Source organism: Aptenodytes patagonicus, chromosome 1, assembly GCF_965638725.1.
Source record: "Aptenodytes patagonicus chromosome 1, bAptPat1.pri.cur, whole genome shotgun sequence".
NCBI classification, from domain to species: Eukaryota; Metazoa; Chordata; class Aves; order Sphenisciformes; family Spheniscidae; genus Aptenodytes; species Aptenodytes patagonicus.
In genome coordinates, this window is record NC_134949.1 from 52,619,256 (window position 1) to 52,646,062 (window position 26,807).

General features: G+C 35.7%; 1 protein-coding gene across 1 annotated transcript in view; it reads left to right on the forward strand.

Moving 5' to 3' along the window:
* The window catches only part of CFAP54 (cilia and flagella associated protein 54), a 119,164-nt gene that overhangs the window by 71,432 nt on the left and 20,925 nt on the right, over positions 1–26,807 (forward strand). Inside the window, exons 43-57 of the mRNA XM_076328672.1 lie at positions 822–909; positions 1,339–1,545; positions 3,805–3,871; positions 6,501–6,683; positions 8,863–8,949; positions 9,973–10,095; positions 13,598–13,651; positions 15,075–15,291; positions 15,656–15,750; positions 17,303–17,472; positions 21,916–22,018; positions 23,454–23,592; positions 24,560–24,717; positions 24,914–25,099; positions 26,387–26,513. Of these exons, the coding sequence (XP_076184787.1) occupies positions 822–909; positions 1,339–1,545; positions 3,805–3,871; positions 6,501–6,683; positions 8,863–8,949; positions 9,973–10,095; positions 13,598–13,651; positions 15,075–15,291; positions 15,656–15,750; positions 17,303–17,472; positions 21,916–22,018; positions 23,454–23,592; positions 24,560–24,717; positions 24,914–25,099; positions 26,387–26,513 (2,004 nt within the window). The remainder of the gene's footprint in view (positions 1–821; positions 910–1,338; positions 1,546–3,804; positions 3,872–6,500; positions 6,684–8,862; positions 8,950–9,972; positions 10,096–13,597; positions 13,652–15,074; positions 15,292–15,655; positions 15,751–17,302; positions 17,473–21,915; positions 22,019–23,453; positions 23,593–24,559; positions 24,718–24,913; positions 25,100–26,386; positions 26,514–26,807) is intronic.

A 26,807-nucleotide genomic window follows, 5' to 3' on the forward strand; every position in this document is an offset into this window, starting at 1 on the left:
TTATTCCAGTGTTCTTTTCCTCTGTCAGACAGCTATAACTATCTAAAAGCTGGTTTCCAGAAATACACAACCTTCTTTCTGTTGATTCAGAAAATCTGCATTAGATCCCTAAAAAGCCACTATTTGGTTCATGACCTCTTCAGTTATCTCACCTTATGAAAAAGCATTACTTCAGTGGTGTTACACTGATTAATCCCAAATTAAAAATTTGCTGTAATGTTCAGCAGATTCATTTCAGTTCCATGATATTTTTTTTTGGTAGCAAACAGACCTTTAGGATTTTGTGCATTTGAATATGAGACCTAGTTGCTTGGCTTCCATCTTACATTCTAGTATGGCTTTACTCATACAGTTACAGCTCAGCACTACTACCTGGTTTTGCTGTATGACAAAATAGGTGAAGTGTAGCAGGTCAACAGATGCTGTAAGTGGTTCTATTTGAAGTAAGGGATCCAGAAATGAGGCAGGGACAGTGCTACTGTGCTGTATGCAGGCAGCATTGTTTAGCAAGGCCAATGGTCTGCTTCCCAGTTTACATCTTGAAGAGGAAGAAATTTGAGAGGTTTGAAAAAATAAAAATACAAAAGCTTAGGTAAACAGGTCCATAAATACATCCTACTCGTGTTTTTAAAGTTAGTAGAAATAAGAAATTGTACATTTGAAGGTAAAATATACAAGCCTAATAAATCTTTCAAAAAATATTCATGCATTGAATTACATGTGAATGCATGTCTACTTCTCATGCAAAATTTGTTGAAGATTCAGTAACTGATTTAATGATGTGACAATATTTTTTTCTAATTGATTAAAAAAAATAACAGGAACCCTTGAAATAAACAACCAGAGAGACCTCAAGGTTCAGGCTCTACATGAACTTGGAAATCTTCACTTTTATGCTGGAAACAAAAGGTACATAGTTACTGGATTAAGAAAGAGCATTGTTTAATTTTTTTAATTGGCATTCATAACCCTTCAACTGTCTTGTAAGTTCTTGTGCTGTCCTCAAGTCCATATGACTTCTTTCATCTAACTCACTATTAGCTATATTTTGAGAGGCTTTTTTCTTAGCTAGCTAATTTCAATTAAGCAAATTAATTAAGCATCTCTATGTGTTTTTAAGAAGTAATATCTATTGCTTGACAATTTAGTTTTAGTATAAGTCCCAATAAGTCTGTTGACCAGGAATGGTATCTTTTTGTGTTGTAGAAGCTGTATTTCAGTTTTTGACCTAATCAGAATTAGTTATATCTCAGGCAATAAAGGTAAAATGAAGTGAGTCTTATCTTCCACTTTGGAAAATGTCAGCAATATGATGAGAATGTTTTTTATGTGTTACAGAGCTGCTTTTAAATATTGGTGTCAAGCCCTTGATGAAACACTCAACATTGCTGATGCTCTTAACAACTGGCAAGAGTTAGGTTTTCCAAAAAATGCTACAGACTGCTTTGCAGTTGGAAGATCGACTGATATTAGTCAGAAATTTCTTTCTCAGGCTGGAGTTTGGGGATGTTTACATGCAGCAGTCTTAGTGGCTAAAATAGCTCAGTAAGTATTTTATCTATATATGTATTTCATATATTAAACAAATTGCTCATCCAGGACAGTAGGCAACTTGAAATTAATTTAAAAACACTAACAAGTTGCTATAAAAAAGACTCATTAAAAGCAGAGGAATTTTTCCTTTCAGGAAGAAAGTTGCTCTTTTGGAGACTATTGTTTGTTCCCTTTTCTTGAGTGCTCATCTTTGGTCGTAATTGCAGCTGTATATTATATGGAGAGATCACTGAAATAAAACAAAATGATAAAAAGTCATAAGTGCAAGGATTTTACAGTCATATTGATTTTCTATTGAAATATCACATCTCCGAAGTCATGGCACATATTAAATATTAATGTATCTTGAGGGCAGATTTACTGCCTAAAGTACTCATTTTCTGGTGAATTACAACTAAATGAAATTTGAATTACTGTATTAAAGTCTACCATCAATAAATATTTCCATCCAGTACTCCTTGACTGCTGGTAAAACACTATGGATGTAATTGTGAGCTGTTCCTCAGTGTATCGTACAATACAAAAATGTACAAAATATAAAACTTAGAAATATCTAAGCCAGCTCTAAATGTCCTTAGAAGCATTATACCCATGAAAGGGCAGAGCTTCATCTGAGTAAACTGGCTTAACTGAGAAGCAGTCATATTAATAGCACTGTAAAATATCTGTAAACCAAGGTAGCTTTGAAAGTATTAGCATGGGTATTTCAGGATGAAACGGCATTGCCACACTCAGAATTACCACCCAAGAGGAAAAGGAGTGAGTTTAAGTTGATTCTAAACCACAGCTCTTCTAATTCTGAGCTGTGGTGCAGTCTCAGGTCCCATTAGGCAAGACCCAATCCCTAGCTGCTTTTACAGGTGCTTGTGGCACATATTTGCTGCACTGTATACTATCCCTTTACTGCTAATGTGTCCATTCCAAATCCTGGCAGGGATCTGGAGGGAGCTATCCTCTTGGCTTCTCGCTCAGGCAGGTCTTTTCAGACCTGACTTGGGCTGTTAAACATAGAATCATAGAATGATAGAATCGTTTAGGTTGAAAAAGACCTTTAAGATCATCAAGTCCAACCGTTAACCTAGCATTGCCAAGTCCACCACTAAGCCATGTCCCTAAGCACCACATCTACATGTCTTTCAAATACCTCCAGGGATGGTGACTCCACCACTTCCCTGGGCAGCCTGTTCCAGTGCTTGATAACCCTTTCGGTGAAAAAAATTTTCCTAATATCCAGTCTCAACCTCCCCTGGCGCAACTTGAGGCCGTTTCCTCTTGTCCTGTCGCTTGCTACTTGGGAAAAGAGACCGACACCCACCTCACTACAACCTCCTTTCAGGTAGTTGTAGAGAGCGTCCTTTTCTCCAGGCTAAACAACCCCAGTTCCCTCAGCCGCTCCTCACAGGACTTGTTCTCTAGACCCTTCACCAGCTTTGTTGACCTTCTTTGGATGCGCTCTAGCACCTCAGTGTCTTTCTTATAGTGAGGGGCCCAAAACTGAACACAGTATTCGAGGTGCGGCCTCACCAGTGCCGAGTACAAAGGGACAATCGCTTCCCTAGTCCTGCTGGCCACACTATTTCTGATCCAAGCCAGGATGCTATTGGCCTTCTTGGCCACCTGGGCACACTGCTGCTCATATTCAGCCAGCTGTCGACCAGCACCCCTAGCTCCTTTTCCACCAGGCAGAAACATCTTTCCCTTGAGTTGCTCTTTCTAGAGCAACTTAGTCTCAGGCTGTAAAATGCAGATTAAAGGATTCTAATATTGTATTAAAGATTTCTAATATTGTAGATCAGAGGAGTACCCCGCTACCAGGATGGTTTAAAGCTCTGATGAGGTACTGTGTGGGATTCATTTAATCTAGCTAGACACCTACCATGTGAAAGTCCACATGTGCTAGTTATCTCAGGCTTCCTTTATGGAAAGCAATACACTTTAAGGTGTGAGTTGCTTGACCTGCTTTGTCTTTCTAGCTTTGTATGAGATGAATTTTGCACTTAGATTGCCTGTTTCTCTCCTTTAACTTTAAAGAGAATCTAGACAACTTCCTTTTTCTAGGTATGTCTTTGGTCAAATGCTTCTTTCTTTGCATGGCATGGCTGAGCACCTACCTACAGAACAGGCGGCTGTTTTCCAATATGGAAAACATCTAGATTGTGTTAGTATCATTATTATACTAGATAAAAAAAGAGTTTGAATAATTTATATTGATGGGCACATTCATATTTCTTATTATTTGTTGTACTTTAGGTATATAACAACATCAAAGATGAGAGTAAGAACTAAATACTGCTATTTTTCTGCTATACTTTTTAAGGTAAGAATACAATTTCAGTTAGAATTCATGAAGTTGACAAATTGCTTCTGAAATTTAAATCTCAATAACCCTCTATTAAAATATTTCTCTTTTCATTTTGATTGTAAAGGAAAACTGGAGATCAGAGGTAGTTGACAATTTATGCACATTAGATTAGATGTTTTTATTCTCTGTTTTTTAACATTATTCCTGTATTATAGCCTAAAAATTATCACTTCAATGAGAGGCTAGTGTCTCGGAGAAATAATGAAATACTGAAAAGTGAAGATGGCTAAAATATTTGGCAGTCAAATATATTTTTCTTCTCTTGAAGTGTTCTGCTCAGGAAGAGCTGGATGGCATCAACAATAGCAGAGTGCGCTCTGTCAGATCTGTACAGAGTCTTCACAGACTGTCATAAATTTTCAACTAGGAGGACAGACTCTTTAGAAAAGAAAATTTTTGAATCTTTTTTAGCATTGAAAGATATTGGTTTGTAATACTAAAATCTCAGCTCTATAAGAAGTTTGCTGTAAAAATAGTGGATAGTCAAAATTACTCAGTTTCATTTACAAAGAAAATAAGATCATTAAAATTAAGTTTGAAAACTTTCAGAAACCATCTATAGAGGAAAAAGAGTTTCAGTTTACTTTCAAAAGGAAGTTTTAAGGTACCAGTAACAAAAGTGATATAGGAAAAAGAACTGCAAGTATTCTGCCAGTCATACTCCCCTGGGATCGATGCTTACTCATCGCAGTGCAGCATCAGGAAGTTAGTTGGCTTCTTCCAAAACAAACCAATGCCACTTTCTAACGTCTTGTGCCAGCCATGGCTGTGACTGTGTGACCTGCGCTAGGCCACATTTAAAACCTCGTTAAGTTCAGCAAAGGGAGAACAAGTTGAAGAAACAAAGGTAAAGGAGAATTTTGACTAGCTTCTAGCACTGTAATTGCTGGTGGTACAGAGCTGAACAGTTTTGATTCCTCCTTTTGACAGAAATAGTAGTAAGCATTTGTTCCAGTTGTATAATGGTAGAAATAATTGTGACTTGACTGAAGTGGGTCTGATATTAATTGGGATAGGAGCAGCTTGCAGGGTGAGTGTCTTGAAAAATATAATCAATTACTGTCACTGTACCTTGTGAAGTTCAAGCCCATAATTTGTTCCTTGATTTGGAAAGCTTTTATAACCTGATTTAAATTCCACCTCTGGTATAGGCTTTAGGCTTGTTAATATCTCAGATCTGAGTATGTAAATGCATATTTCTCTAGCATATCATTGCTAATTACAACAAGATAAATGCATTTGGGAAGGAATATCCAACATCAGAGACAATGTTAGCACTCCTCCCTTTTTAAAGGAGGAACATTTAAGTTAGTTCCTTAAAGTTCACATCAGTTTTAAGTTATATGATTTAAGGTGCTAGCTGACCTAGTTAAAGGTGGAACTAGGGTGGAACTAGCTTTTAACTGGCCTTAAAATCAGCAACTCTCCCAGAAATGATGGCTGAGGTGATGGCGGGGCAAGGACTTAAGGCTAAGTAAAATCAAGCTAGCTTTCTTAGCTTGTGGGGAAAATAAAAAGATTTTTCTTCTTATGGAAGACATTTTCCATGAAACATCTTTGGACTGGTAAAGAAATGTTGGAACACATCCCCTGAATCATCTCAACAAATTTTTCCTATGCATTTTCCTTGATTATGGAGATGTTTGAATAAATTATTAAGTTCTTTCTGTCTGCTGATCAGAGGCTTATCCTAAGAATTATCTAAGAAGTCTTTGCGAGAATGCGTAGTGATTTATTAGGTTTTTTCCAGTGCTTCCAGATATTTATTTGGGATGCTTTGACTTGCTTTTGATGTTGCTTAGGGACATGGTTTAGTGGGAATGGTGGTGTTGGGTTGATGGTTGGACTCGATGATCTTAGAGGTCTTTTCCAACCTTAATGATTCTATGATTCTATGATTCAGGGTGCATAAAATGTAACTGAAATAAAAGTGTATTTACAAGAAGAGATAATTTTTATTTTCATCCTGTCTTGTGATTGTCTCCAATAACTCGATTTTCCTGTGATATCACAGGCTCTGCAGATATTTTAGGTTTCCAGAAAAAAAATTCTGCTCCAAAGACCTTACAGTACAAACATTTTCCACAGTGCATTCTGAATCAAGCTCACAGCTGGCTGGATGGCAAAGTCCACAAATGCAATATATATTGACAGTTGGACTCGATGATCTTAGAGGTCTTTTCCAACCTTAATGATTCTATGATTCTATGATTCTGTGACTTGGAATCTGAGAGGAACGCCATTGGCTCTTTAGGAAGATTTTTCATTACCTGGGGAGTACTTGCTGAGGAATCTTTCATGATTATTTTTCTACACCTAGATTAGTTTTTCTCTTTTGCTTGTTCTATGAAATACTGTCCTTAGACTATTTACAGCCTGTTTTTTTTTCCTCCATCAAGTTCACACATAAAGTATTTTTTCTAAAAAGAGTTTTCATGGTTTTGTCTGGAAACAACTGGATACTTAAGACATTGACTGAGTTTCATTTATGAAGTAATTTATGAGTCTCAAGGGTTGGAGTTTTATAGTGTTTCACTAATGCCTATGCATCTGTTCACAAGTAGTTAATTATTATTACTTTCAGACCCTGTTTAAAGCTTCTCTTCCACATCCGACATCTGACTGTGACTTTGCACAATATGAAACAAATATGCTTATTCCTGGTATCGACTTGTTCTCTGATCGCTACAGAGCTGATATCTCTACTGTAGTTGCAAGTCTGAATTTCCTTATGTTTGAACTGCATTGTGCAAAACAAAATTTAATAGTAAGTATTATTTTTATACTCTGGAAATGAATGTTAAGACATCAAGTCTTATTTTTTTGTGTGGGTGTACTTATGAGATACTTCAGAAGCTCTAGCAAAATACCTGTATGGTTAGGTTCTGTGGCACTGAGATAGAGGCAAGGTATAGCTTGCTGCCTACAATTTTTAGAATATACAGGGTACTTTATTCAGGAAGCTGACAATACATGGTCCACTTAGCTTAGGCATTTTAGAGGAAATTTCCTACTATATACGGTTTGAAATACACTGTACTGAGAATTACTTTAAATGCAGTATGTCCAGAATGCTTTCAATAATTTTACTTTCACATTCAGTAAATAAAAGTCCCTTCTTAGTTTCTCCTTCTCACGTTCTCTTATTCCTCTGTATGGAGTGTTTTTACAGCTTCCCTCTTGTGTTGATCATGTGCTTATTTCCTCCATTTAATGACTGACCAGTTCCACTTTAATCCAACTTCTTTCAAAGGTGCAGTCCTGTACATTGGAATAAATAGATTGAATTGCTTACTAGTACTGAAAAAGGTGCAATTCTACCTCTGTTCCTGTTTGGTCCTGTGTGCTCTAACAGATTTTCATGTCAGGCAATTATTGTATACCTCTATAAATCAAATCTCAGCATGACAGAAAACTCCTCAGCAGAAAAAGTAGATAGTTTTCTCCTGCTTTAATGAGTTGAATCCAGTTACGGAAAGGTCCTGCAAGTGACAGAGCCAGTGCAAGGGAGAGGAAAAGATCGCGTGGCTGGCGGCAGGGTAGTAAGAAAAGGTTAGGGGGTAGAGATGGAAGAGGAGTTAGAGAGGAGGAGGCAGCAAGATATTACACCTTTTTTGTCAGCAAGTCATTTGTTGGATTGATTTCTTCTGGAACTTCAGGCTAAGTGTCTGTCTTACCTCCTGTTGTTGCTTCTTCCCATCCTGCTTTACTGGAGTTCACTATGTTATTAAGCTTTGTCTAACTGCCCTCACTATGGGAGATCAAGGGAGATAAAGGAGCAGACAGTTACCTGGAGGCAGGGACACTTAATTTGACTGCTTGCTTCATGTGGCCATGCACATTTTTGATTCTTTCTGCACTTGTACCAGCAGAATATAGATCCAGGTCATAGATCACAGTCAAAGCAATTGCAGTTTCAGCAGGATGAGAGCTTCATTTCCACTGAATGCTTGATGTGTGGGAATGTTTTGGATGGTGGGCACTAAGTTGATTTGACACTTAAATCAAAATACATCAAGATTCAAGTTTTATTAAAAATAAAACTTCAAAGACTAATTTTGTTGAACTACTTCAAGTATCAGTTGGAAACTGTGTGGATACAATTAAAACATTTGCCTCAAGCATTTGTAATCCACATTCAGAAGTATTAAGCTACTTTATGGAAACTGAAAGTGCATTCGACAAAGAAGTAACAATGGTGTTAGCATTTTCCAAGCTCGGGGACATTGTGAAGTGAAGAAAAATGTAAAAGCTGAACAGTAATTAAATTTTGTAAGTTCTTCCATTTTCAATAAACAAATACATCTGTTAGGAAAGAATCTGCTTTTTCTGAAATATTATATAATAATAAATACAGTGTTTGTCTACTTTACTAGAACTCAGTTTTAAAATGTTTTTTTGTTAGTTGCCCCTACAAAAACTTTCAATTTGAAACGAATGCAAAAAAATTTGTCAATAAGCGTCATCACCATCCAGTTTATTTTACAATTGGTATCATTTCACTTAGACAGTTGCAGGACTTCATTGTGTTTATTTTAGAAAGCTTACAGAATTCTATTATTCTGTTACTTATACTGAAAAAATTATGGCATCAAAATGCAGACAGTTTAGAAATGCCTTATATCAACATCTTTCCAGTAGGTTTACTCACTAATGGTATAGTAAAAAAAAAAAACACGTTGAACACAGAGAATAATTTGGGGAAACTTCACTTTCTACATTGTGAATCACATATAAGATAGTATCAGGGGTTACCTTGAGCCAGCTGAAGAAATTTTTAACACATTCATTCTTCACAGAGCATAAGAGAAGTAGTGGTGGTATGTGGCAGTGAAAGCAGTACTCCTATATTATCTGTATATTTGTAATATATAATTGCAATGTACATTTCTGTAATTGTACCCTTTATGAAATTTATAACTAGATGACCTAATATTTTCCTACAGATTTTACCGTTGTTCACATTATACCAATACTTTGTTTCTGAGATTTGTAAGGACCCAGCTAAATGTATTGAAGGAAGAATCTTCAAGGTAATCAGACTTTCTTTTTATCACAGCACATTGTATTTCAAATCAACTTTTCATTTAAACATTTTGATTTAATATTTCTTCATATATCACTACATATATGAAAAGTAATGCTTTAAAGTTCAGCTGTTTTTTAGTGTTTCTTAGCACAACAGATTGTAGAGTAGGACTACTTTCTAAATGAAATTATTATTTATATTCTCAATGTTAGTAGGATGTAGAGTTATTTATACAGTTTAACTGTTAATGTCCTACAGAGACTGTTAAGTACTTTCATGATTTCTTTCTGCTCTCCATTTAACAAGCATTCTCCTTAAAGATATGATCATAAGATTTTTCCTCTTAGATCAAAACTTTTTACTTGGTAATTTTTATCTTGTTCCACCATTCTTTTAAATGTTTTCTTAAGTGCAAAACATAAATTATTTTTGTTCACAATGTTCACTTCTGGATTTGTTATCAGTATTACAGTGGAACCAGGTTGTCAGACTTCTGGGAACAGACTTTTGTCATTTCACTAATGTTTGCTTGTTGGTTTTGTTTTGGATTTTTTTAATCCCTTGGGGTTTTTTTAAAGGAATCTAACTTGTAGTAAGAGTCGAAGTATTATTGGTTTTAGATATTTTCAGGAAATGCTGATATGGCTTAGGGAGAGTAGCTGAGTACTACGAGACTAAGTTGAGTAAAATCTATGAAACAGATTTTGCTAAGGGGCTGATCTTGGACTGACACTCAAAGCTCTCGCCAGATGAATTAAGTTCTTTTCCTTTGTCAGGAGCAAGTTTTTGAAGAATATGTTTTTGGTTTTTTTTTAATTTTTGTTTTTAAAAGTGAAAGATGCATCTTTGAGATTTCACTTATTTACTATAAAATGTAAAATATTTCTTTCCATTGAAGAACATTCTCCATCAATGTACTATTCCAGTAGCCAAATCTACTTGAAAATTACCTTTGAATACATTTTATTTTGAGCAAAAAGAATAATTGAAAATTATTTAAATCAAAGGCTCTGTTATTTTTCCACAGATTAAAGTACTTTCAGATATAGGATTTTTTACGGAGGCCTTTCATGAACTGTCTCTGCTTAACTGTGGAGAGAGAATTCCATGGAAAATACCTGCAGGATACAGAAAAATTGAACAAATGAAGGTAAACACCAGTAAAGTATAACATTGAACTATAACACTCAATTCTCTTTATGAAGCTGCACATACTCCATGTCTGCAAGTTATTACACATTCCTAAAAATTTCCTAAATTTCTTTCAATAGGCGGGTCAAATAGTAGGCATTGAGTGACATTAATTTCTCTCACTGAACAGCAGGAACAAAAATAAATTTTGAAACATACGTGCTGTCTGTTTTATACAGTGGGTAATGTAGATAATACTGTTGAAAAAGTAATGTGTGATTTCATATGTAGACATAAAAAATATGGATAGAGTTCTTGCCCCATTAATGGCAAAATTCCCACTGCCCCAGCCAGGAGCAGGGCAGCTGAGGGGCAGCCGGGGCAGCCCCCAGCCCAAGGCATTGGGCACCTCTGTGGGGCTGGGGACAGGCCGAGGCTGGGCCGTGACAGCAGCCTGCGGGTAGGGGTCAGGATCAGGCCTGGTGAGGAGAACTGGGCTCAGACACAGCCCCAGGATGGCCACACAGGGCCATGGAGTCTGGCCAAGGCTGGGCCGGGATCTGGGCCCACGGGTGGGCCCGGCGCGGGGGGCCCGTGGCAGGGCAGGGCTGTGGGGAGCTGTAGACCCGCTCTGCTGTGGCGTCGCTGGGGCAGGGGCTGATGGCCCTGGGGGTCTGACATGGGGTCCTGGGCTGTAGGCAGGGTGGGGGGAGCCCCAGGAGGTGCTGGGCAGTAAGAGCTTTGGTATCCTCAGAGCCTTGACAGTCATGTCACCCCAGATCAATCTCTTTGTTTTTCTCCATATCTAAAGCCAAGTAGTGATCTTACCTTGATCACTAATGTGCTACAAGGTTATGAAGCTGTTAACAGTTGACCTGGACTTCTTTGTCTTACCTGTGAGCATACCTGTGCAGGCAGATACAGTCCGGAGCTATTGAGCAAGCCTCCCCCATAACAGTTATGTAGCCTGTCCTTGTTTTCCAAGCACATACCAAAATAATCTAATGAGTTATGCCGGACGGATGTAGTCAAGGTCTCCCTTATCTGAGTGGTGCTTTTGGGTAGGTGTTACCCCATGACAAAGCATGTGTGCCAGCACTAGGGAGCTGGACTGAACGTGTGATAGAAGACTGGTGGGACAGGTAGGGACACCCCTTTTGGCAGCAGCATGGATTTAACTTGATTGTACAGCCACATTCTATACATGCAATAGGATGATATTTCTAATCTGGTGATAATTACAGGCTGGTGCTGAAAGGGGAATTCCTAACCCACCTCCATGACTTCACATTTGCTTCCCTTACCTCGTGTTGTAGACAGTGAAGCTGGCACTGCAGAGCAAATTGAGTTTAATGAGCTGTTTGAAGGGAAATTTCCCCCCTCCCACCTCCCCAAACCCTGAGAGGGAGTTTCCAGCTGACCCATGGCCTGACTGTCCTTTCCCTGCAGCCTCAAAATGGCTATAACCAGCACAGAGCAGCAGTATCTTTTTTGGCAATCGCCAACAAATCAATGTCTAAGCTAATTAATAAGGGACTAATTACAATTACATTTATGATAGAATGTAAAATGTTTACATTTAAAAAACCAGAAATATGGACAAGCACTCCTCCTAGAATAATCTGCAGTGGGTATTAGGTTTTAAATGAAACATGAACTTAATAAAAAGTAAAATTAAAATATTTATCAAAAAAGGTGACCTTTTTAATTTGCCAATGACACTTTCATACTAATTGCATGGGAAGATAAGAAGCTGAAATCCAGTGATTTTCCTCAGAGCACAAGCTACATTACATTCTCGTTAGGTTGAGCCATAAAGAGTTATCAGCATCCTCACTGGAGTTGGTTCTGCAAAGCTTCCCTGTTCATAGCTACAGTAAGGAATGCATTTACTTCTTACTGATGCTAGTCAGGTTAAAATGCATCTTTAAGTCTTTTCCTTAATTTGTATATTGTCTGAAGAGCTCACAGAGTTAAGATGAGGTCTGGTTGATTTGTCACTGTCTTTTTCCAACTGGGTTCACAGGTAAGTGTTCGGGTTATCCTGGTTTTGGCTGGGATAGAGTTAATTTTCTTCCTAGTAGCTGGTACAGTGCTGCGTTTTGGATTTAGTATGAGAATAATGTTGATAACACACCGATGTTTTAGTTGTTGCTACATAGTGCTTACACTAGTCAAGGACTTTTCAGCTCCCCATGCTCTACTGACTGAGAAGGCTGGAGGGGCACAGGAAGCTGGGAGGGGGCACAGCCAGGACAGCTGACCCAAACTGGCCAAAGGGACATTCCATACCATGTGACGTCATGCTCAGTACATAAACTGGGGAAAGCTGGCCGGGGGGGCCGCTGCTCAGGGACTGGCTGGGCATCAGTCGGCAGGTGGTGAGCAATTGCATCATGCATCACTTGCTTGGTATATTCTTGTATTATTATTATTATTATTACTACTACTACTACTACTACTACTACTACTGTTACTATTGTTACTATTGTTACTATTATTATTACTATTATTACTATTTTACTTAATTTTATTTCAATTATTAAACTGTTCTTATCTCAACCCACGAGTTTTCTCACTTTTATTCTTCTGATTCTCTCCCCCGTCCCACTGGGGTGGAGGGGAGTGAGCGAATGGCTGTGGGGTGCTCAGTTGCCGTCTGAGTTTAAACCATGACAGGGTGAACAGCAGAGGACGTTCAGCATTAGGTCTCTGGTTAGGGTGTGACACATGTAGAAGCTAAGTGCTTGCTGGACTTTTGCACAGCTCTCAGAATAAGAAGGACCCGTGTTCCAGGGAATGACAGAGATGATAGAGGGCTACTTCTGGAGTATAGAGTTAATAAAAGAGTTAATAAAAACCATGTAGAACCCAAGTGACAGTTGTGTGTAGAGCTCTCAGTTATGACGAAGGCTGGAAATGATCTTTACCTCTGCCTTTTCCTTCCCCTCAGTAGACTGATTTGTCTCCTGGTGAAAAGGTAAAGAGTTTTTGAGCAAGGACTAGAATTACAGTTAGGGTTCAGAAAATTGAAGCACCTATAAACAAAGAAATAGTTGGTTTTAGAGCCCTCAAGGAGGCTGAGGTCTCAAGTTCATCTTGACCTGTAGCTCTTGTTTTCGTTCCATTCACAGATCTGTGCTCTGGTGAATAGCAGAGGAGGCATGTGCTAAGTCTGGAGTTAGGTTTGGGATTCAAAATGTAAAGAACATAAAGGCAATTGATGGTTGGTGTCTATAGAGCTCCTAGAATTTGGAAGAGGATTTTTGTTGGTTTATGCCTTTTTCTCCCCTTGCTTCAAGTTGAAGAATCCTGGTGAATGGCATAGGAGGTGTAGGGATAGTTCTGGGTCTCGGTTTATGTTTCAGAAATGTAAAGCCTGTAGAAGCCAAGTAATTGTTGGTATTTTCAGAGCCCTCAAAGTATAATTGGAAATGCACTACACTTGTCCACTGCTCTGCTAACTCACTTATTTTATACTCGTAACACATTACTTATTTTTGGTTTTGTCCATTTTACAGGCCTTACAGAAATTTGACTCCTCAAAATCTCTCCTGACTGTTACAAATTTACAGGTAAAAAGAATCTGAAAGAGCTAAAAATTTTATGCTAGACATAAATATTTATTTCTCTGGCAGAGAAATTACTTGGTTAGAGATTATTTGGTTCAGAAAATATACTTCTTGTTAGTAAAAAACAGTAAATAGAAAACATACTCTCCTCAACAGTTTAGCATTTCCTAAACTATAAATTTTATGGCTGACCTCTCAAGGGAGAGGCAAGTACCATTATCACCATTTTTCAGATGGGAGACTTAATATGTACAAATCTGTGACTTGTCTATGCAAAGCATACTAGTAGAATTATTCAGGTTTTGTCATGATATGTAGGGTCTGGTGTTTATCCTGCTAAAATACCGAGAACATCAGTCATCCAGCCTTATAATTTCTATCAATCAGACCTGTCTTCATAGATTTATCCTAATTCAGATTGGGGTTGAAGTCCATTTCTGGGGCGGCGGGGGTGGTGGGAGTGACTCTGTAAACCAGTTAATGAACAGTCATTTCTCATTTTAATTACAATCACATGTTCATCAATTACTTCTTTTTTGTTTTTCAGTTTTAATAATTTTCTTTCATTTTCCTTGTCACAGATCCCTTGAGCCAGTAGGGGTAAATGTTAGCAGAATGTGGAAAAGAAACTGTACCATAAAAACAAACTGATAAAATAGAAAAAACCCACTTTCTTCCTCCACTTTTCTCTCCTTTGTTTACAGTAAGCTTGTGTATCTCCTACAACAGTCGATATTAGAAGACAGAAATGAGATGTCTATCTTGACAGCTTTTGATTTCACTAGTTTCAGATTTATTTTGAAGTTGTGCTTTATCTTGAGCTTTTGATTTGAACACTTCACAGTCTATATGGATCTCTTATTGGTCTCCTTATGATTTTGCAAAGCTGTGTAGACTTCAACGTCTAAATTTATTAATCTAAAGTGAGAATATTAAACTCAAGATAAAACAAGGATGCTGTAACGAATAACAAAAAGATTCTATGAAATATGCTAGAATGGTCTGATACAAGAATTTTTTTCCTTGCTTAATCTTTCTAGTTAGGGTGAATTGTAACAACAGACTTTCCTTTGAGTTGAGATTTCTGAACTACACATTTACCTACATATTTTTTGTGACAACCTTAGCTCAAAGAGTGCTATGGACAATGCAGAAAACTAGAACTCACAGAGTAATAGCTACATCTTCATGGATGCACCTTCTACTGGAAAACTGATCACTGAGGCTATAGCAAGTGCTACTAAGGGGTGAATTAAGTTTGGAAAGGAAAACAGCAACTCATCCATAATGTCTAAGAGCATATTACTAATATTATTCATGTTAATTGTTGATAAACATCATTATTAATAGAAGCAGAATATGCCTTGAACAAGAAAAACGTAAAATATGTAATTTCAAATAGTCCCAATTGTTAACTGTCTTGTAGGTACTGGAAGACATATTTAATTGGAGTCTGTCTTTAACAATGGTGCCACTGTGCAACCAACAAATTATGAATAAATTAACCTTAGCCAAAATGCATTTCATCATTTGCCTTTCTGCCACAATAAATAATATACCTGAAAAAGTGGAAAAACATGTCTATTCTGTTGATAACAACAACTTGAAGGAGGCAAGCAGAATTACAGCATCGAATGTAAAAGGTAATGTAAAAATGTAAAAGTATAAAGGTGGTGGAAAAGTGCATTTATTCTGCAACTTGTTTCAAGTGTAGTTTTTCCACTTTTAACTGCATATGCATTAACGTGTCATATTCTAAACAATATTCATATTAAGTGTTGCTGGAAAAATGAGTCATTATTGAAATAATAAGCATTCAGATTTTTCAAGGTTTTTTTAGCTAATATCTCTGATATTATTAGAGCTGTATTCCATTCTTCCTCACTTATTTTGATATTGAAAGTCCCAATTATAAATAGAGAAAAAAGGGCCATATTCTTCAAATTACTGAGAATGCTTTCGTTCTGTGTCTGTTATCTGAAATTTCATCTGAAATGTATTTGACAGTTGATGCTGATAAGAATTCAAGACAACAGGAACAAAGAGACACAATGGTGCAGCTCGTTGACTGTAAAGATGAATTAAATATGGCCATGCTGAAGGTAATTTTGTTTTTTAGGAAAAAAGGCTTAAGAAACTACAGATTGTTCCAAAAACATTGCTAATGCTTTCAATGTAACAGAAATTATGATGGGAGGATAGCACGAATAAGGGGACTAGAAATTTCTGTTTCGAATCTGATTGTAATCTTACTAGCCGTACATGAAGTCCTGGTGGTTTGGTGCAGTATTTCAAATGGTCTAGTTTATGCTATATAAATGTCCATGGGAAACATTGTCACAATCAAATCTCAGTGTGACTGTTTCAGCAACAAGGGTAAAGACTGAATGGGATTTCAAGGATAAAATCATCTCCTTTCAGAGGGTGACGCCTGTAGAACACGTCAGAGACTCTTTGATGGGGCAGTATGCTCTACAAAGAAATGGAAAACCATTCTCTACCATATGTGAAATGTCTCAAATTTTTCATGTTCCTCTTTCTGATACTTTCTTTTGGAGAAAACATACTCCAGCTTATTAGCTTCTTTGTTTGAAGGGGTTTTGTTTCTTTGTTTTTGGTTTTAGTTTTTGTTTTCTTTTGTTTAATTGTAAACTGCATGCTTGGCAGCATCACATCACAAAAAGACCAAAATTGAGGGCTGACATATTCTTCCTTCAGAGGGGTCTTCCACTTTGCAAGTATCTACTTTTGGCCATTGTTACAAAGTAATGTACAAAATACATCTGGAGAAATGGAGGATGATTTTGTATGGCAATTGGTATATGCCATACACTAGAAACTTGAAAGTTTTAGTATAGCTTGAAAATAACTTGAAAACAGTATCTTGAAAATAACTAAATAGAAATTTTAAATTAATTTAAATGGGGCTCGTTTAAGAGACGATATATTTCTTACCCTTCTGATTTTTCTTTAACCATTCTGTTCTTTTGTTTTCTTAAGCAGAGCTCTGAATTCATTGAGGAAACTGGTCAAAAAAAGATATTGGATGATACAAACCTTTGAATTGTTTTTGTATTCGGCTGAAAACTCCATGATTGAGATTTTGTTTAAAATGAACTTTCTTTTAGATTTGGTTTTCACAGCTTCTTACAGCTTTGTTTGTCAGAGAGACTGTAAATTACAGTTGAACTTTCAGGATACATACTGCGCTCAAGGATCTGTCAAAGTATAGATAGAAAAGAATGTAAAACTTCTTGCAACCTCTTTGATGTTGTTTTTTAATATTGTATTTTATTGTTTAAAATTACTAAGCATAGTAAGTAGAGTATAAAATTATGAAGTATACCTATAAGATAAAGATAAGAATGAAAAATTAGTGAGTAATATTGCTAAGCCATAAAATATGTAGTTAAGCATAAATTGCAGTAGTACAGGCACAGTTAAGATGTTGCTACTTTCAACATGTTGAATCTGTAAACCTGAAAAAAACAAAATTAAACCTCCCTGGTATTTATAGAAAAGGCATATTGTATTCAAGTTGATTTGTTTTAGGGTGCAGCGATAGTAGGCTATAACAGAATATAATACTTTTAAAGAAATTTTTTATTTCTTTCATTATTGTTTGAAATCATACAATGCTGTGTTCTTCTCTAGGGGATTTTATTGACAGAAGCTGAAGAAAGTCTTAGCCATCTTGTGCAGAACATACAGGACAAATATGATGGGGAGATATCTTGGTGTTCTGCTGAAGATCTAGAGGCTCTTATTGAGGCCAAACTTCAGCTTGCTGCTATTTCTCAGCAAAGGCATCAAGCAGCTTTCAGGTAAGTAATATTATGAACAACCTTATGTTGCACAGCCTTGACTAGAGAAGTTTAAACAAAAATCCAGCATTTTTTTCTTTGAATCCTTTATGTCTAAAAAGGCATTGATGGAACCTTTAACATATTAGAATAGATTTTAGCAGGCATTAATTATATTGTTAGTGATAGTGTGTAAAATACTGTTGTATTTACATGATCTGCCAGATATTTTCTCCAAATTATAATTTCCAAATTCTGTGATTTTTCTGAGGTTCTGATTTCTTTTGGAGAACTTCATGAAATTACAATTGTGCTGTTCTTTGAATATATAGGGCATACAGAAATATATTAACTCTTTGTAGATGTTAAATTCTGAACATTGTTTTGATCTTTTAGCTAGGAGGATTCTTCTGTTTAGCATACCTGTAATTTTAAATTAATTTTTATAAGAATACTAGTTTAACACTACCTAATTTTTATTAGTGTCAACCTCTTTTTGTCTAATTTTTTATTAGGTTGAAAAATCTTTGAGGGTACAAATTGTTAACTAGAGATGCAGCATATAGAGGTGTAGCACTGTCACTTGCCAGACTATACTGAGATTAGGTAGAATGTAATCAGTATTTGTAACACTTGTTATGTCTAATCTGACTAAACACACCAAAATTATTACAGTAAATCTTACATTATAGTAAGTACCAAGCAAAAAGCAAAATTAGCATTTTTTTATTGTTGGAATACTGGTGAAGATTGCTGTAACATTCTTACTGATGAAGTGGTAGGTGATTCAGCTGGCCAACAGATAAACCAGTCTCAATGGTTGTTTTTTTTTTCCTTTTTACCCAATTAACGAAAAAAGAAATGTTTTCTTCTATGTCAAAAGCAAACTATCTTCCTTCTCCCAGCTGTCTTAGGTGAATAAACAAACCTCCAAATTAGATAGCCTTTAAATAGCATAATTCCTTTTTAGCTGCTATGGTACAGCAATAAAAAAAATTAACAAGGACAGGAGCTTCACAGTGCTGTATAGACTACTGAACTGAAAACAGTGAGAGTACTGCAGCATGGTCTTTCACCCGTTTTTTTTTTACGTTATTTTAAAAGATAGAAGTTTCTCAAAAGTTCAGATATTAGGACTGTAATAATTTAGTAGTAATGTCATTAGTGAAGATTTGAAGTAAGAAGTTGTAGGCTATTTGTGGACATTTCTCATCATGAAATATTAATCTATTTAAGTGCCTTTTGAATTAGATTAATTTACCATAAATTTGTCAAAGAGAAAACAACAAATCACTGGACAGTGACCTCATCGTGCTTTTGATTGCCATGTGGATTTTATAAAATTATCATATTAGTAACTAAGGAGCGGTATGCAGACTTATGAAATATCCTGTGCATAAACCCAGTTTAGCTTGATACTAGGCTAGGTAAAACCTGTATTAGTGGAGTTCTGACCCAAACTTTCTCACCCTGCTGAACTGATTCCAGTATGCAAGCCATTTTCAGTGCAGGACCCTTCTTTTTGACATGCAGTTATATCCTAGAGTGTAGTTTCTCTCTTGGCTTATAACTTATCTCAGATTGAAGAAACTTTTTTAGAGTATCAAGGGTTCCAATGGATGTCAAGCATTTTATAGATAATTTTTTGGGACTCTCAAATTTTTGGTGGGTGTTTAATGGGCCTTATATATTGATAGTGGTCAGATAGCAGGAAAAAACCCACCACCACCAAACAAAGCAAGGGTTTGGGGTTTTTTAACCTATTTTACAATTTTATTGCACTGCCATCCATGGAAACTGCTGATATATCTGCCTCAGATACAAATGAAACATTCCTTCAGACAGCTGAATGTTTCCTGCCTGCTAGCCTAGAAATCAAACTTTGCATGATATTACAGAAATTAATCATTTTTTTCCTTTGTTGAAATGACTTAGTGGTGAAATTGTTATAGTCAGCTGTACTTTCCTATTTTGATCATCTTGTCACTTTCTGATTCAGCTGATAAAAGGATGTGTATTTTGTCAAGGGAAGTATATAGACACATCACTCTTGTTGACAGCAGAAGAGGGTCACAAAAATTTCATCAAGGGAAGCTTCTACATTACAGCCTCTGTCTTGCAAAAACTTTATGCCTCAGAATAAGTTTATGTATAGGACTAATTCCATTGATCTCAAGGAGAGTACTTACATGGTGTCCCCCCTAAGTATGTGAGGTTACTAATTATCCAAATATGTGCTTGTCTGGTTATGTGAATACATTAATGCCTAAAACAATACATATATAAACCTTTGGGCTTGTCGTCTACCTTTTACTCATGAAATTTATATGTAAGCATGTAGGTAAAAATGGCCTCATTTTCAGAATTGCTAAATGTTGACAACAGCAGTTAACTGGAGGCAGTGGTGCTCAGGAAGTTAGGTTAATATTCCTTAAAAGCCTGTGTATACTCTTGGGTGCTGCACCTTCTCCAACTTATTTGAGAAATGTTAGCCATAGCATCTCAAGCAATGTTCTGAAAAATGTCAGCTTTTGCTGTAATTTTAACTTTGATGCCTAGTTTCAGGGGAAAACTATTCTTCATAAAAAGAAAGAAAAGGAATCAGGATATTTCATTGCATTATTGTTACTGTCTCTTTTGCTTTTATAAGCAAATTCTGTTTCTTCTTTTCCATTGTTAGAAAGAAGGTTATCATCAAATTCAACATTGATTTATTCTGGTTTCATTTTGTTGAATAAAACTGAGGTAAAGGGATGATGAAGGAGATTCATAAGGATTGAATTCTGAGAGCTGAAAGGCAAGATATTAACAGTTTTGGTTCTCATTGTTTCTTTGGGGTCTATTTGTGATGAATTGGTGTAATTCATCCAGCTCTGCATCACAAAAACAGCAAGCAGGATAGAATCAGAAATGACAAGAAGACTTTAACTACCCTCTTATCTCTGGAGGTTATCCATCCTGTGGTTAGATACACGTTGGCAGAATAATGTGAGTAATTTCAGAGTACTGCTGCTCTTGTTCTGACTTCTTTGTGCATGAATCAAGAACTTTGCCTTTACAACAATTAATCTAGAACTTCTCAAAAGCAGTAAATTCACACAGACCCTGAGTCTCTCTTTCATTAAAAGCTCTTCACAGTGTTCTGGCAGTCTAAAAAGGACTTAAGGTGTTCATAAATTATTTTTTTCTTTTGCTTCATAGCAGCCAGTCTCTATGTAAAGAGAGTCTCTTTATGTAAAAAGACAGCATAGATGAGAATTCTGGATATGTTTTTAACAATTAACCTGCTGAAAAATCTTTAAGAGGTGAGCTAGGGATACCCTCAGGTACTTATGTATCATTAGGAAAATATGTTTAAGTGGGTAGAGAATAAGTAGAATTGTAAAAAAAAAAAAACAAACCAGAAATGTTTTAGAGAAGAGGTAGGAAAGTAGAGATCTACAGATGTAGGGGAAACTGTACAATTAGAGATGGAAAACTAATACCATGAGACATTGGTTTTGGCAGTTCTCAGAATATTTTGAGTAGTGTGTTCTTTGGGCAACAAATCCTGTTGTGAAAAAGATCTCACTGTGTTGGTTTTGCAAGTGTCTTCGTATTATGAAAATAATAGTATTCACAAAGTCTGCTGTTCTAGATATACATTTCTATAGATGTAATGAAAATTGAACAGTGTATCTGAAAGCTTTAAAAAGACAGCATAAAAAGGAAAAAAACCTAGTAGTTAATATTTTAAGAAACCTGACAATATTTTGGGATTCCAACTCACAATTTTTTGAAATGGGGGGTTGAATGCTGCACCAGTCCTAATAGTGTCTGTATCTTTCTAGATGCTGTTTGGAGTGAACTCCAGAAAAGGATTTATGCTTGGGGCAGGGGGCAGCAGACTCACTGTTGTGTGATTGCTTACGAGGTTTTGCCAGGGTGGCACCTGGCTCAATTTTTGGTTGATGTTGTTTACTAAGATCCTCTGAGTCATGTGGATTTAACAGAAGGATTAACATATAGTCTGGAAAGGCTTTAAGGAGGAGGGTGTTTTCTTATCTCTCTCGTTGTGGATAAGATAGAGAACTCTCCTAATATATTTTGCCATTTTCAGTATTTTTGCATCTTCTAATTTCTAACAGCCCATCCCTGAAGACAGATATGTGTAACTGAAAGTTATAGTGGAGTTCTGTTTTGATTGCTCCAACAGAATATGATATATCTTGGCTTATCCATTATTATCAGGTTATGTCTGTTATTGGCAAAACTTTTTCTCTTACTGCTGTTTTCTCACTTTTATACTGCAGTGCCTACAAATTCAGAATATACTGAGTGCAATTTTTTTGTTCTACTGAAGCAAAAATTGATAACTGCTGATAGACATCTCTGATGTAGTCAGAAACCAAGTATCTATTATAATAAAAGCATAAAATGGCTAATATAATTAGAATTTTTTAATAATACTGTTCTGTATCACAGTGTTGCTTTGGCTTTCTCTGCAATTCGACTTCTCCAAGATGCAAAAATTTTTAGGATGCAAGTGACACATTTTCAAGAAGAAAAGGATGAAAGGGAGTGTTCGGTATGTGTGGATATTTGTTTTAAAGTATTGTTTCTTAGTATATGAAGTCTTGTATTAAGTGTTGGGTGATTTTCAGAATACTAGAACATAGCAGTCATCTGTATTATGTTGTTACCATTAATCTGGAGAGAAAATGAGGTATGACATGCTTCAGTTACCTGCTTGCCTATAGTATATTCAGTATGTCTATAATCATCATTTTAATTTGTGTATGGTTAGGAATTGCAGTTTTTATTTGTATACTCTCAAATGCCAGCATTGAAAATCTCCATTTGTTTAAAAAACCCCAGACAAACAGAAAGTGGAAAAAATAGCTGTCAGGTGAAAATCTTGTATTATTCAGTTAAGGTATCTTAGGTTTTTTGATTGAAAACCTACTTCAGAGTATCCTCTTTCAAAGAGCCAAACAGACCAGTTCACATCATTGCTGTGTTCCAAATTTAGTGAGATTTCAGTGACTTCTGTTGTCTAACGCATACAGATACTGACCTATACTTTGGAATGCCAATGCACAAAGCCTATTGGTAATACACCACACAGTCACTCTCAAATTGACTCACGTGGACAGAGCAATTGAGCAGTGAGGCCAGGTTTTGTAACATGCATAATGAGGGTGGACTTTCTTGCACGCAGTGTAATTATTCTCTGTCTGTGTTGTGTATCAGGGTCTCCTGTCTTTCTGCACTTGCTCCTACATTTTCTTAGGACTGTCCTGTAGCCAGTAACTGAGTTATGGCTATTTTTTTTCCTCATTTGCATCAATGCAAGTCATTCATGATTATTTTTTGTATAAGTAAAACACAGGTGGTGCAGTGTCCATTTATTGCTTGCTGGAACAAATCTTTAGAATATGGACTGTAGAACTTTAGTAATAGAAAGACTGGTTATAATATGTGAAGATGGCACAGGGAGTTGAGCTGAGAATTCTCCCAAACACTTCCAGTACTATATTACATTAATATTTGTTTCTAATCACCAGAAACACTAAAAACTAGAAATCAAAAATTAAAAATTTCTTTCTAATCACTAGTGAGGTACCAGAACTTGATATTGATCTGGCTCTACAATTAGACTGTTATGTGCCTTAGAGTTGTGTGTAATGTTCCTGTTTGAGAGGAGTAAAATCCAAACTGTTAGAATTATTCTCCATTACCCATACAGTATATAGATATATTTATGGACTCTCCCATAAAAGCTGGTTTAATTTCCACTTATTACAATTCTTTTTTTTCTATAGATTAAAAGTTAAATAATAAATGGACTCCTGTTGTTAAAAAATAAAGTTCAAATAAACTTCTGGTTATAATTATGTTATTATTTGTAACATACTTGTATTGATTTGATTTATTTTAGACTGATGCTGCCCTGTTGCTTTGTTTGTAGTAAAGTAGTTGACTCAGAAAGTAACATTTCTCTTGCTTTTGGAAATTATTAGGACTCTTGTGTTGAAGATGTTCGAATGCCTCACAGTATAACAGCACAAGATCATATGAGCGTACATCTGTGGCTAAGGTGTCGTACAATGTTAGTGACTGCACTAGTAAGACAGATACATGGCGTTGGTGATATGGAAGGTACTACCCTTTTTTGGTTTAGACTTTTGGAGTATAATGGGGAAATGAGCCTATTCAGACACAATTCTTATTCAAAAATAAAAAATATTAACATTAATACTGGGGTTGTATTATCACTGAGCAATTATTTGTATTAAATTCATCCAATGCAAAAAGGAAAATATATTTCTGAGTACAATCTCTCCCTAGAGCATGTAAACACAAAGCATTATATTAATGTTCATTTAATGATCCTTATCTTTTGATAAATCACTTGTGTGTGAAAAAGTTTCAAATGTTCTAGTGTAATTAAGTTAAATAAGTATGCTTGTTTTAAAAAAAACACTGTTGCTACATACTTCTAGTTTTAAAAGTCAGAAGTTTTTTTTCACTTTTTAGATCTCCAATAAATGAAATGTTCCTATATATCTCCTAAAAATGTTCCAGATTATTTTTTTAAAGAATTTAAGTGAGATACTACAAAATACATTTATTGCAGTTTGATTATGAATAAAATGGTTTTCATTCCTTAGTTCTATGAACTTAGTATAAACTCTGTTGCTCACATAAATATCAAAATCACAGTCTAGGTCTGTAGCCAAACTCTTATTTAATCTCTTCTAGATAATTCCTGTGAAGGCTGTTAGCATTTTGGAATGATAACTAAGATCAGGTTTTTGAATATGTAGAATATGTTTTATGGGTGAGAATGACATCTGGTCTACAAAATCTAATTATTTATGCTGGTGGCTTACATATAAAGAATGTATTTGGAAGAACTTAAACGAAGTGCAGTTTAAAAACTACGTGGTTTTTCTTTCTTTTTAAAGTAAATTTGGCACAGAATCGATGAAATGGTAAATGTGGAATCTATGATGTCAGATGTTGGGTAACTTTTTAGTGTGGAAGTGACTTCTTAAGAATGGTAGAAGATACCGTAAAGTCTTTTCTATTGTATTTTTACTATTCATATATTCTCTTCTTTTAGAAAATGATGTGGCTGAATGCAGAAGTGTGATAAAAGAAGCAATACTAGAGGCAGAAGCCTTTGGTGATATTGAGACTCAGGCTGAAATGATGGTGCAAGCTGCTATTCTTGACCTGCAAGAAAAACGTCCCGTGGCAGGCATTAAACTTCTTTTGCAGGTTTGAGCACAAAGGAGAAACTGTTCGCTTTTCTTTGATGCGTTTTTCATGTAGTCAGAACAGCTGATGCCAGCATTAAATAAGCTTGAAATAGTGCCTCTAAAATAGATTTTTTTTTCACTTTGTGTGATTTGTCCTCGTAAATAGACAGCAAAAGTAGTAACTACTTTGGTTTATGTTGTCTATGTCCAAACAGAATATCATCAGTTTACTCCAAGAGGATACATTTATTTCCCCTCCAGCTTCTTTGACTCTTGTGAAAAGTATGCTTCTGCTGGCAGACATACTAACACTGCAAACAGTAGAGGATACAGAACATTGCTCTTCTACGGTGGAACCATTAAACTTACTAATTTTGGCACATGAGCTTACCATTAAAGCAGTGAGTATATGTTGGTGATTTACACAGTATTTGCAAATCCTTCCAAGAATCTTAATTATCTATTCTAGAAGCTATTTTAACAATTTATAAAAAAAGGGCTATTCCTATTCACTGATCACTTCAATTTTCCCTAGATTCCATAGTGTAAAGAAGTAATTCATCTTACCAAACTTATTTATGCATACTCATCATGCATACTCATGTATGCAGTCTGGTATCTTCAAACAATTTAAAAATATTGAATACTTGCAAAATGTACATTCATATGTGAAAATTGAAATAGATAGTTTGACTTTTAAAGAGAGGTGGAACACTCACTTTTCCCATTTGAACTGAGAGATATGTTTGTACTCAGCACCTCAGGGAGGATGTACATCTCATAAAATTCCTAACTCTTGAGCATCCAAGTTCAAGAATTTAGCTTTTTATCTTAACTTAGAATAATTTGAATTAGAAAATCTATATAAAGTAGCATATTGCTTATGATGTTTTAGATTGACAGATTGTTAAAATTAGCATGAAGAAATCATTTCCAGGTAAAAATTTAAATAGACAATTAAAAAAAAAATCTAAAGACATGAAATCTGTGAGAGGAATGTATAGTAATAAACCCTTTACCTATTTGGTGATCCAAAATAGATATGCACTTCTGCAGTCTCTACCCGTTCTTGATACAGTTTATAAAGAAAAGCCTTCCGATAAAATTATTTCCTCATATTTCCTAATACAGAAGTTTAATCCATTTAAATATTTGTTCCCCCAAGTAATAAAGAGTCATATGAATCACTTTAGACTCAGACTTCCGCTTGTGAGACTTGCTAGCCTTCAAGAGACTTAACAGTTTACAGCATGTCCCCATTGCCTTATTTACATGAATGAAAAGTTGGACTGGTCCATACACGTTATTTTCTTTTTCTTTTCTGGACTTTGTTGGATGTCAGATTTCGTTGTAGAAATGACAGTTTCTTTCTAGGGCTCAGATTACTTGTGAGATCTATTTCTTAAAGACTGATTTGAGGGAGTTTGCTTTTAGAAACCAAAGCCTAACATTAATGAATTTGATCAAGAGTTCATTGAAATTGTTCATTTGCTACTAAACTCCTCTGCAAAGAAGACAATCACAAACTGAAGTAAAGGGGTTTGAGAGTATCAAGCCCTTTTCTAGTGCTCTTTTACAAGACACATTTGAGTTCCAGGGTTTTGCAATACCTAACTTACTTACTTTTTCAAACTACTATTTAATTTGCTGTCCGCAACTTGATTTTACAAAGCATACTCTTTTCATAGATTTTTGTTTGTGGAGAACCCATTGAACGCCAAATAGAAGACAGTACATTGACTTGCCTGGTCCTACCTACAAAAAATATCTACTTGCCACATATCAACTTGCTAGCCCAAGTCAAAATGAGAATCGGTAAGAAAAATGCAATTCATTATTATTTTTAATTTTCATTCATTTTCATTCATATTTTATGCAACAGCAGATAAACTGATGCATCAGAAGCGAATGTAGTAAATCAGTTGTTTTCATGTACAAATAAAATATTTTGAAAACCAACAGTAGATGCCTGTTTGGCTCCGTGCAATGTATATAAGCAAGGTACAATTCTTACGGGAACTATAATCACCAAAGGCTTAAATATTAATGTTATAGCTTGATGAAACTAATGGGAACTTCAATTTTTTTAAGTGGAAGTTAACAATACTT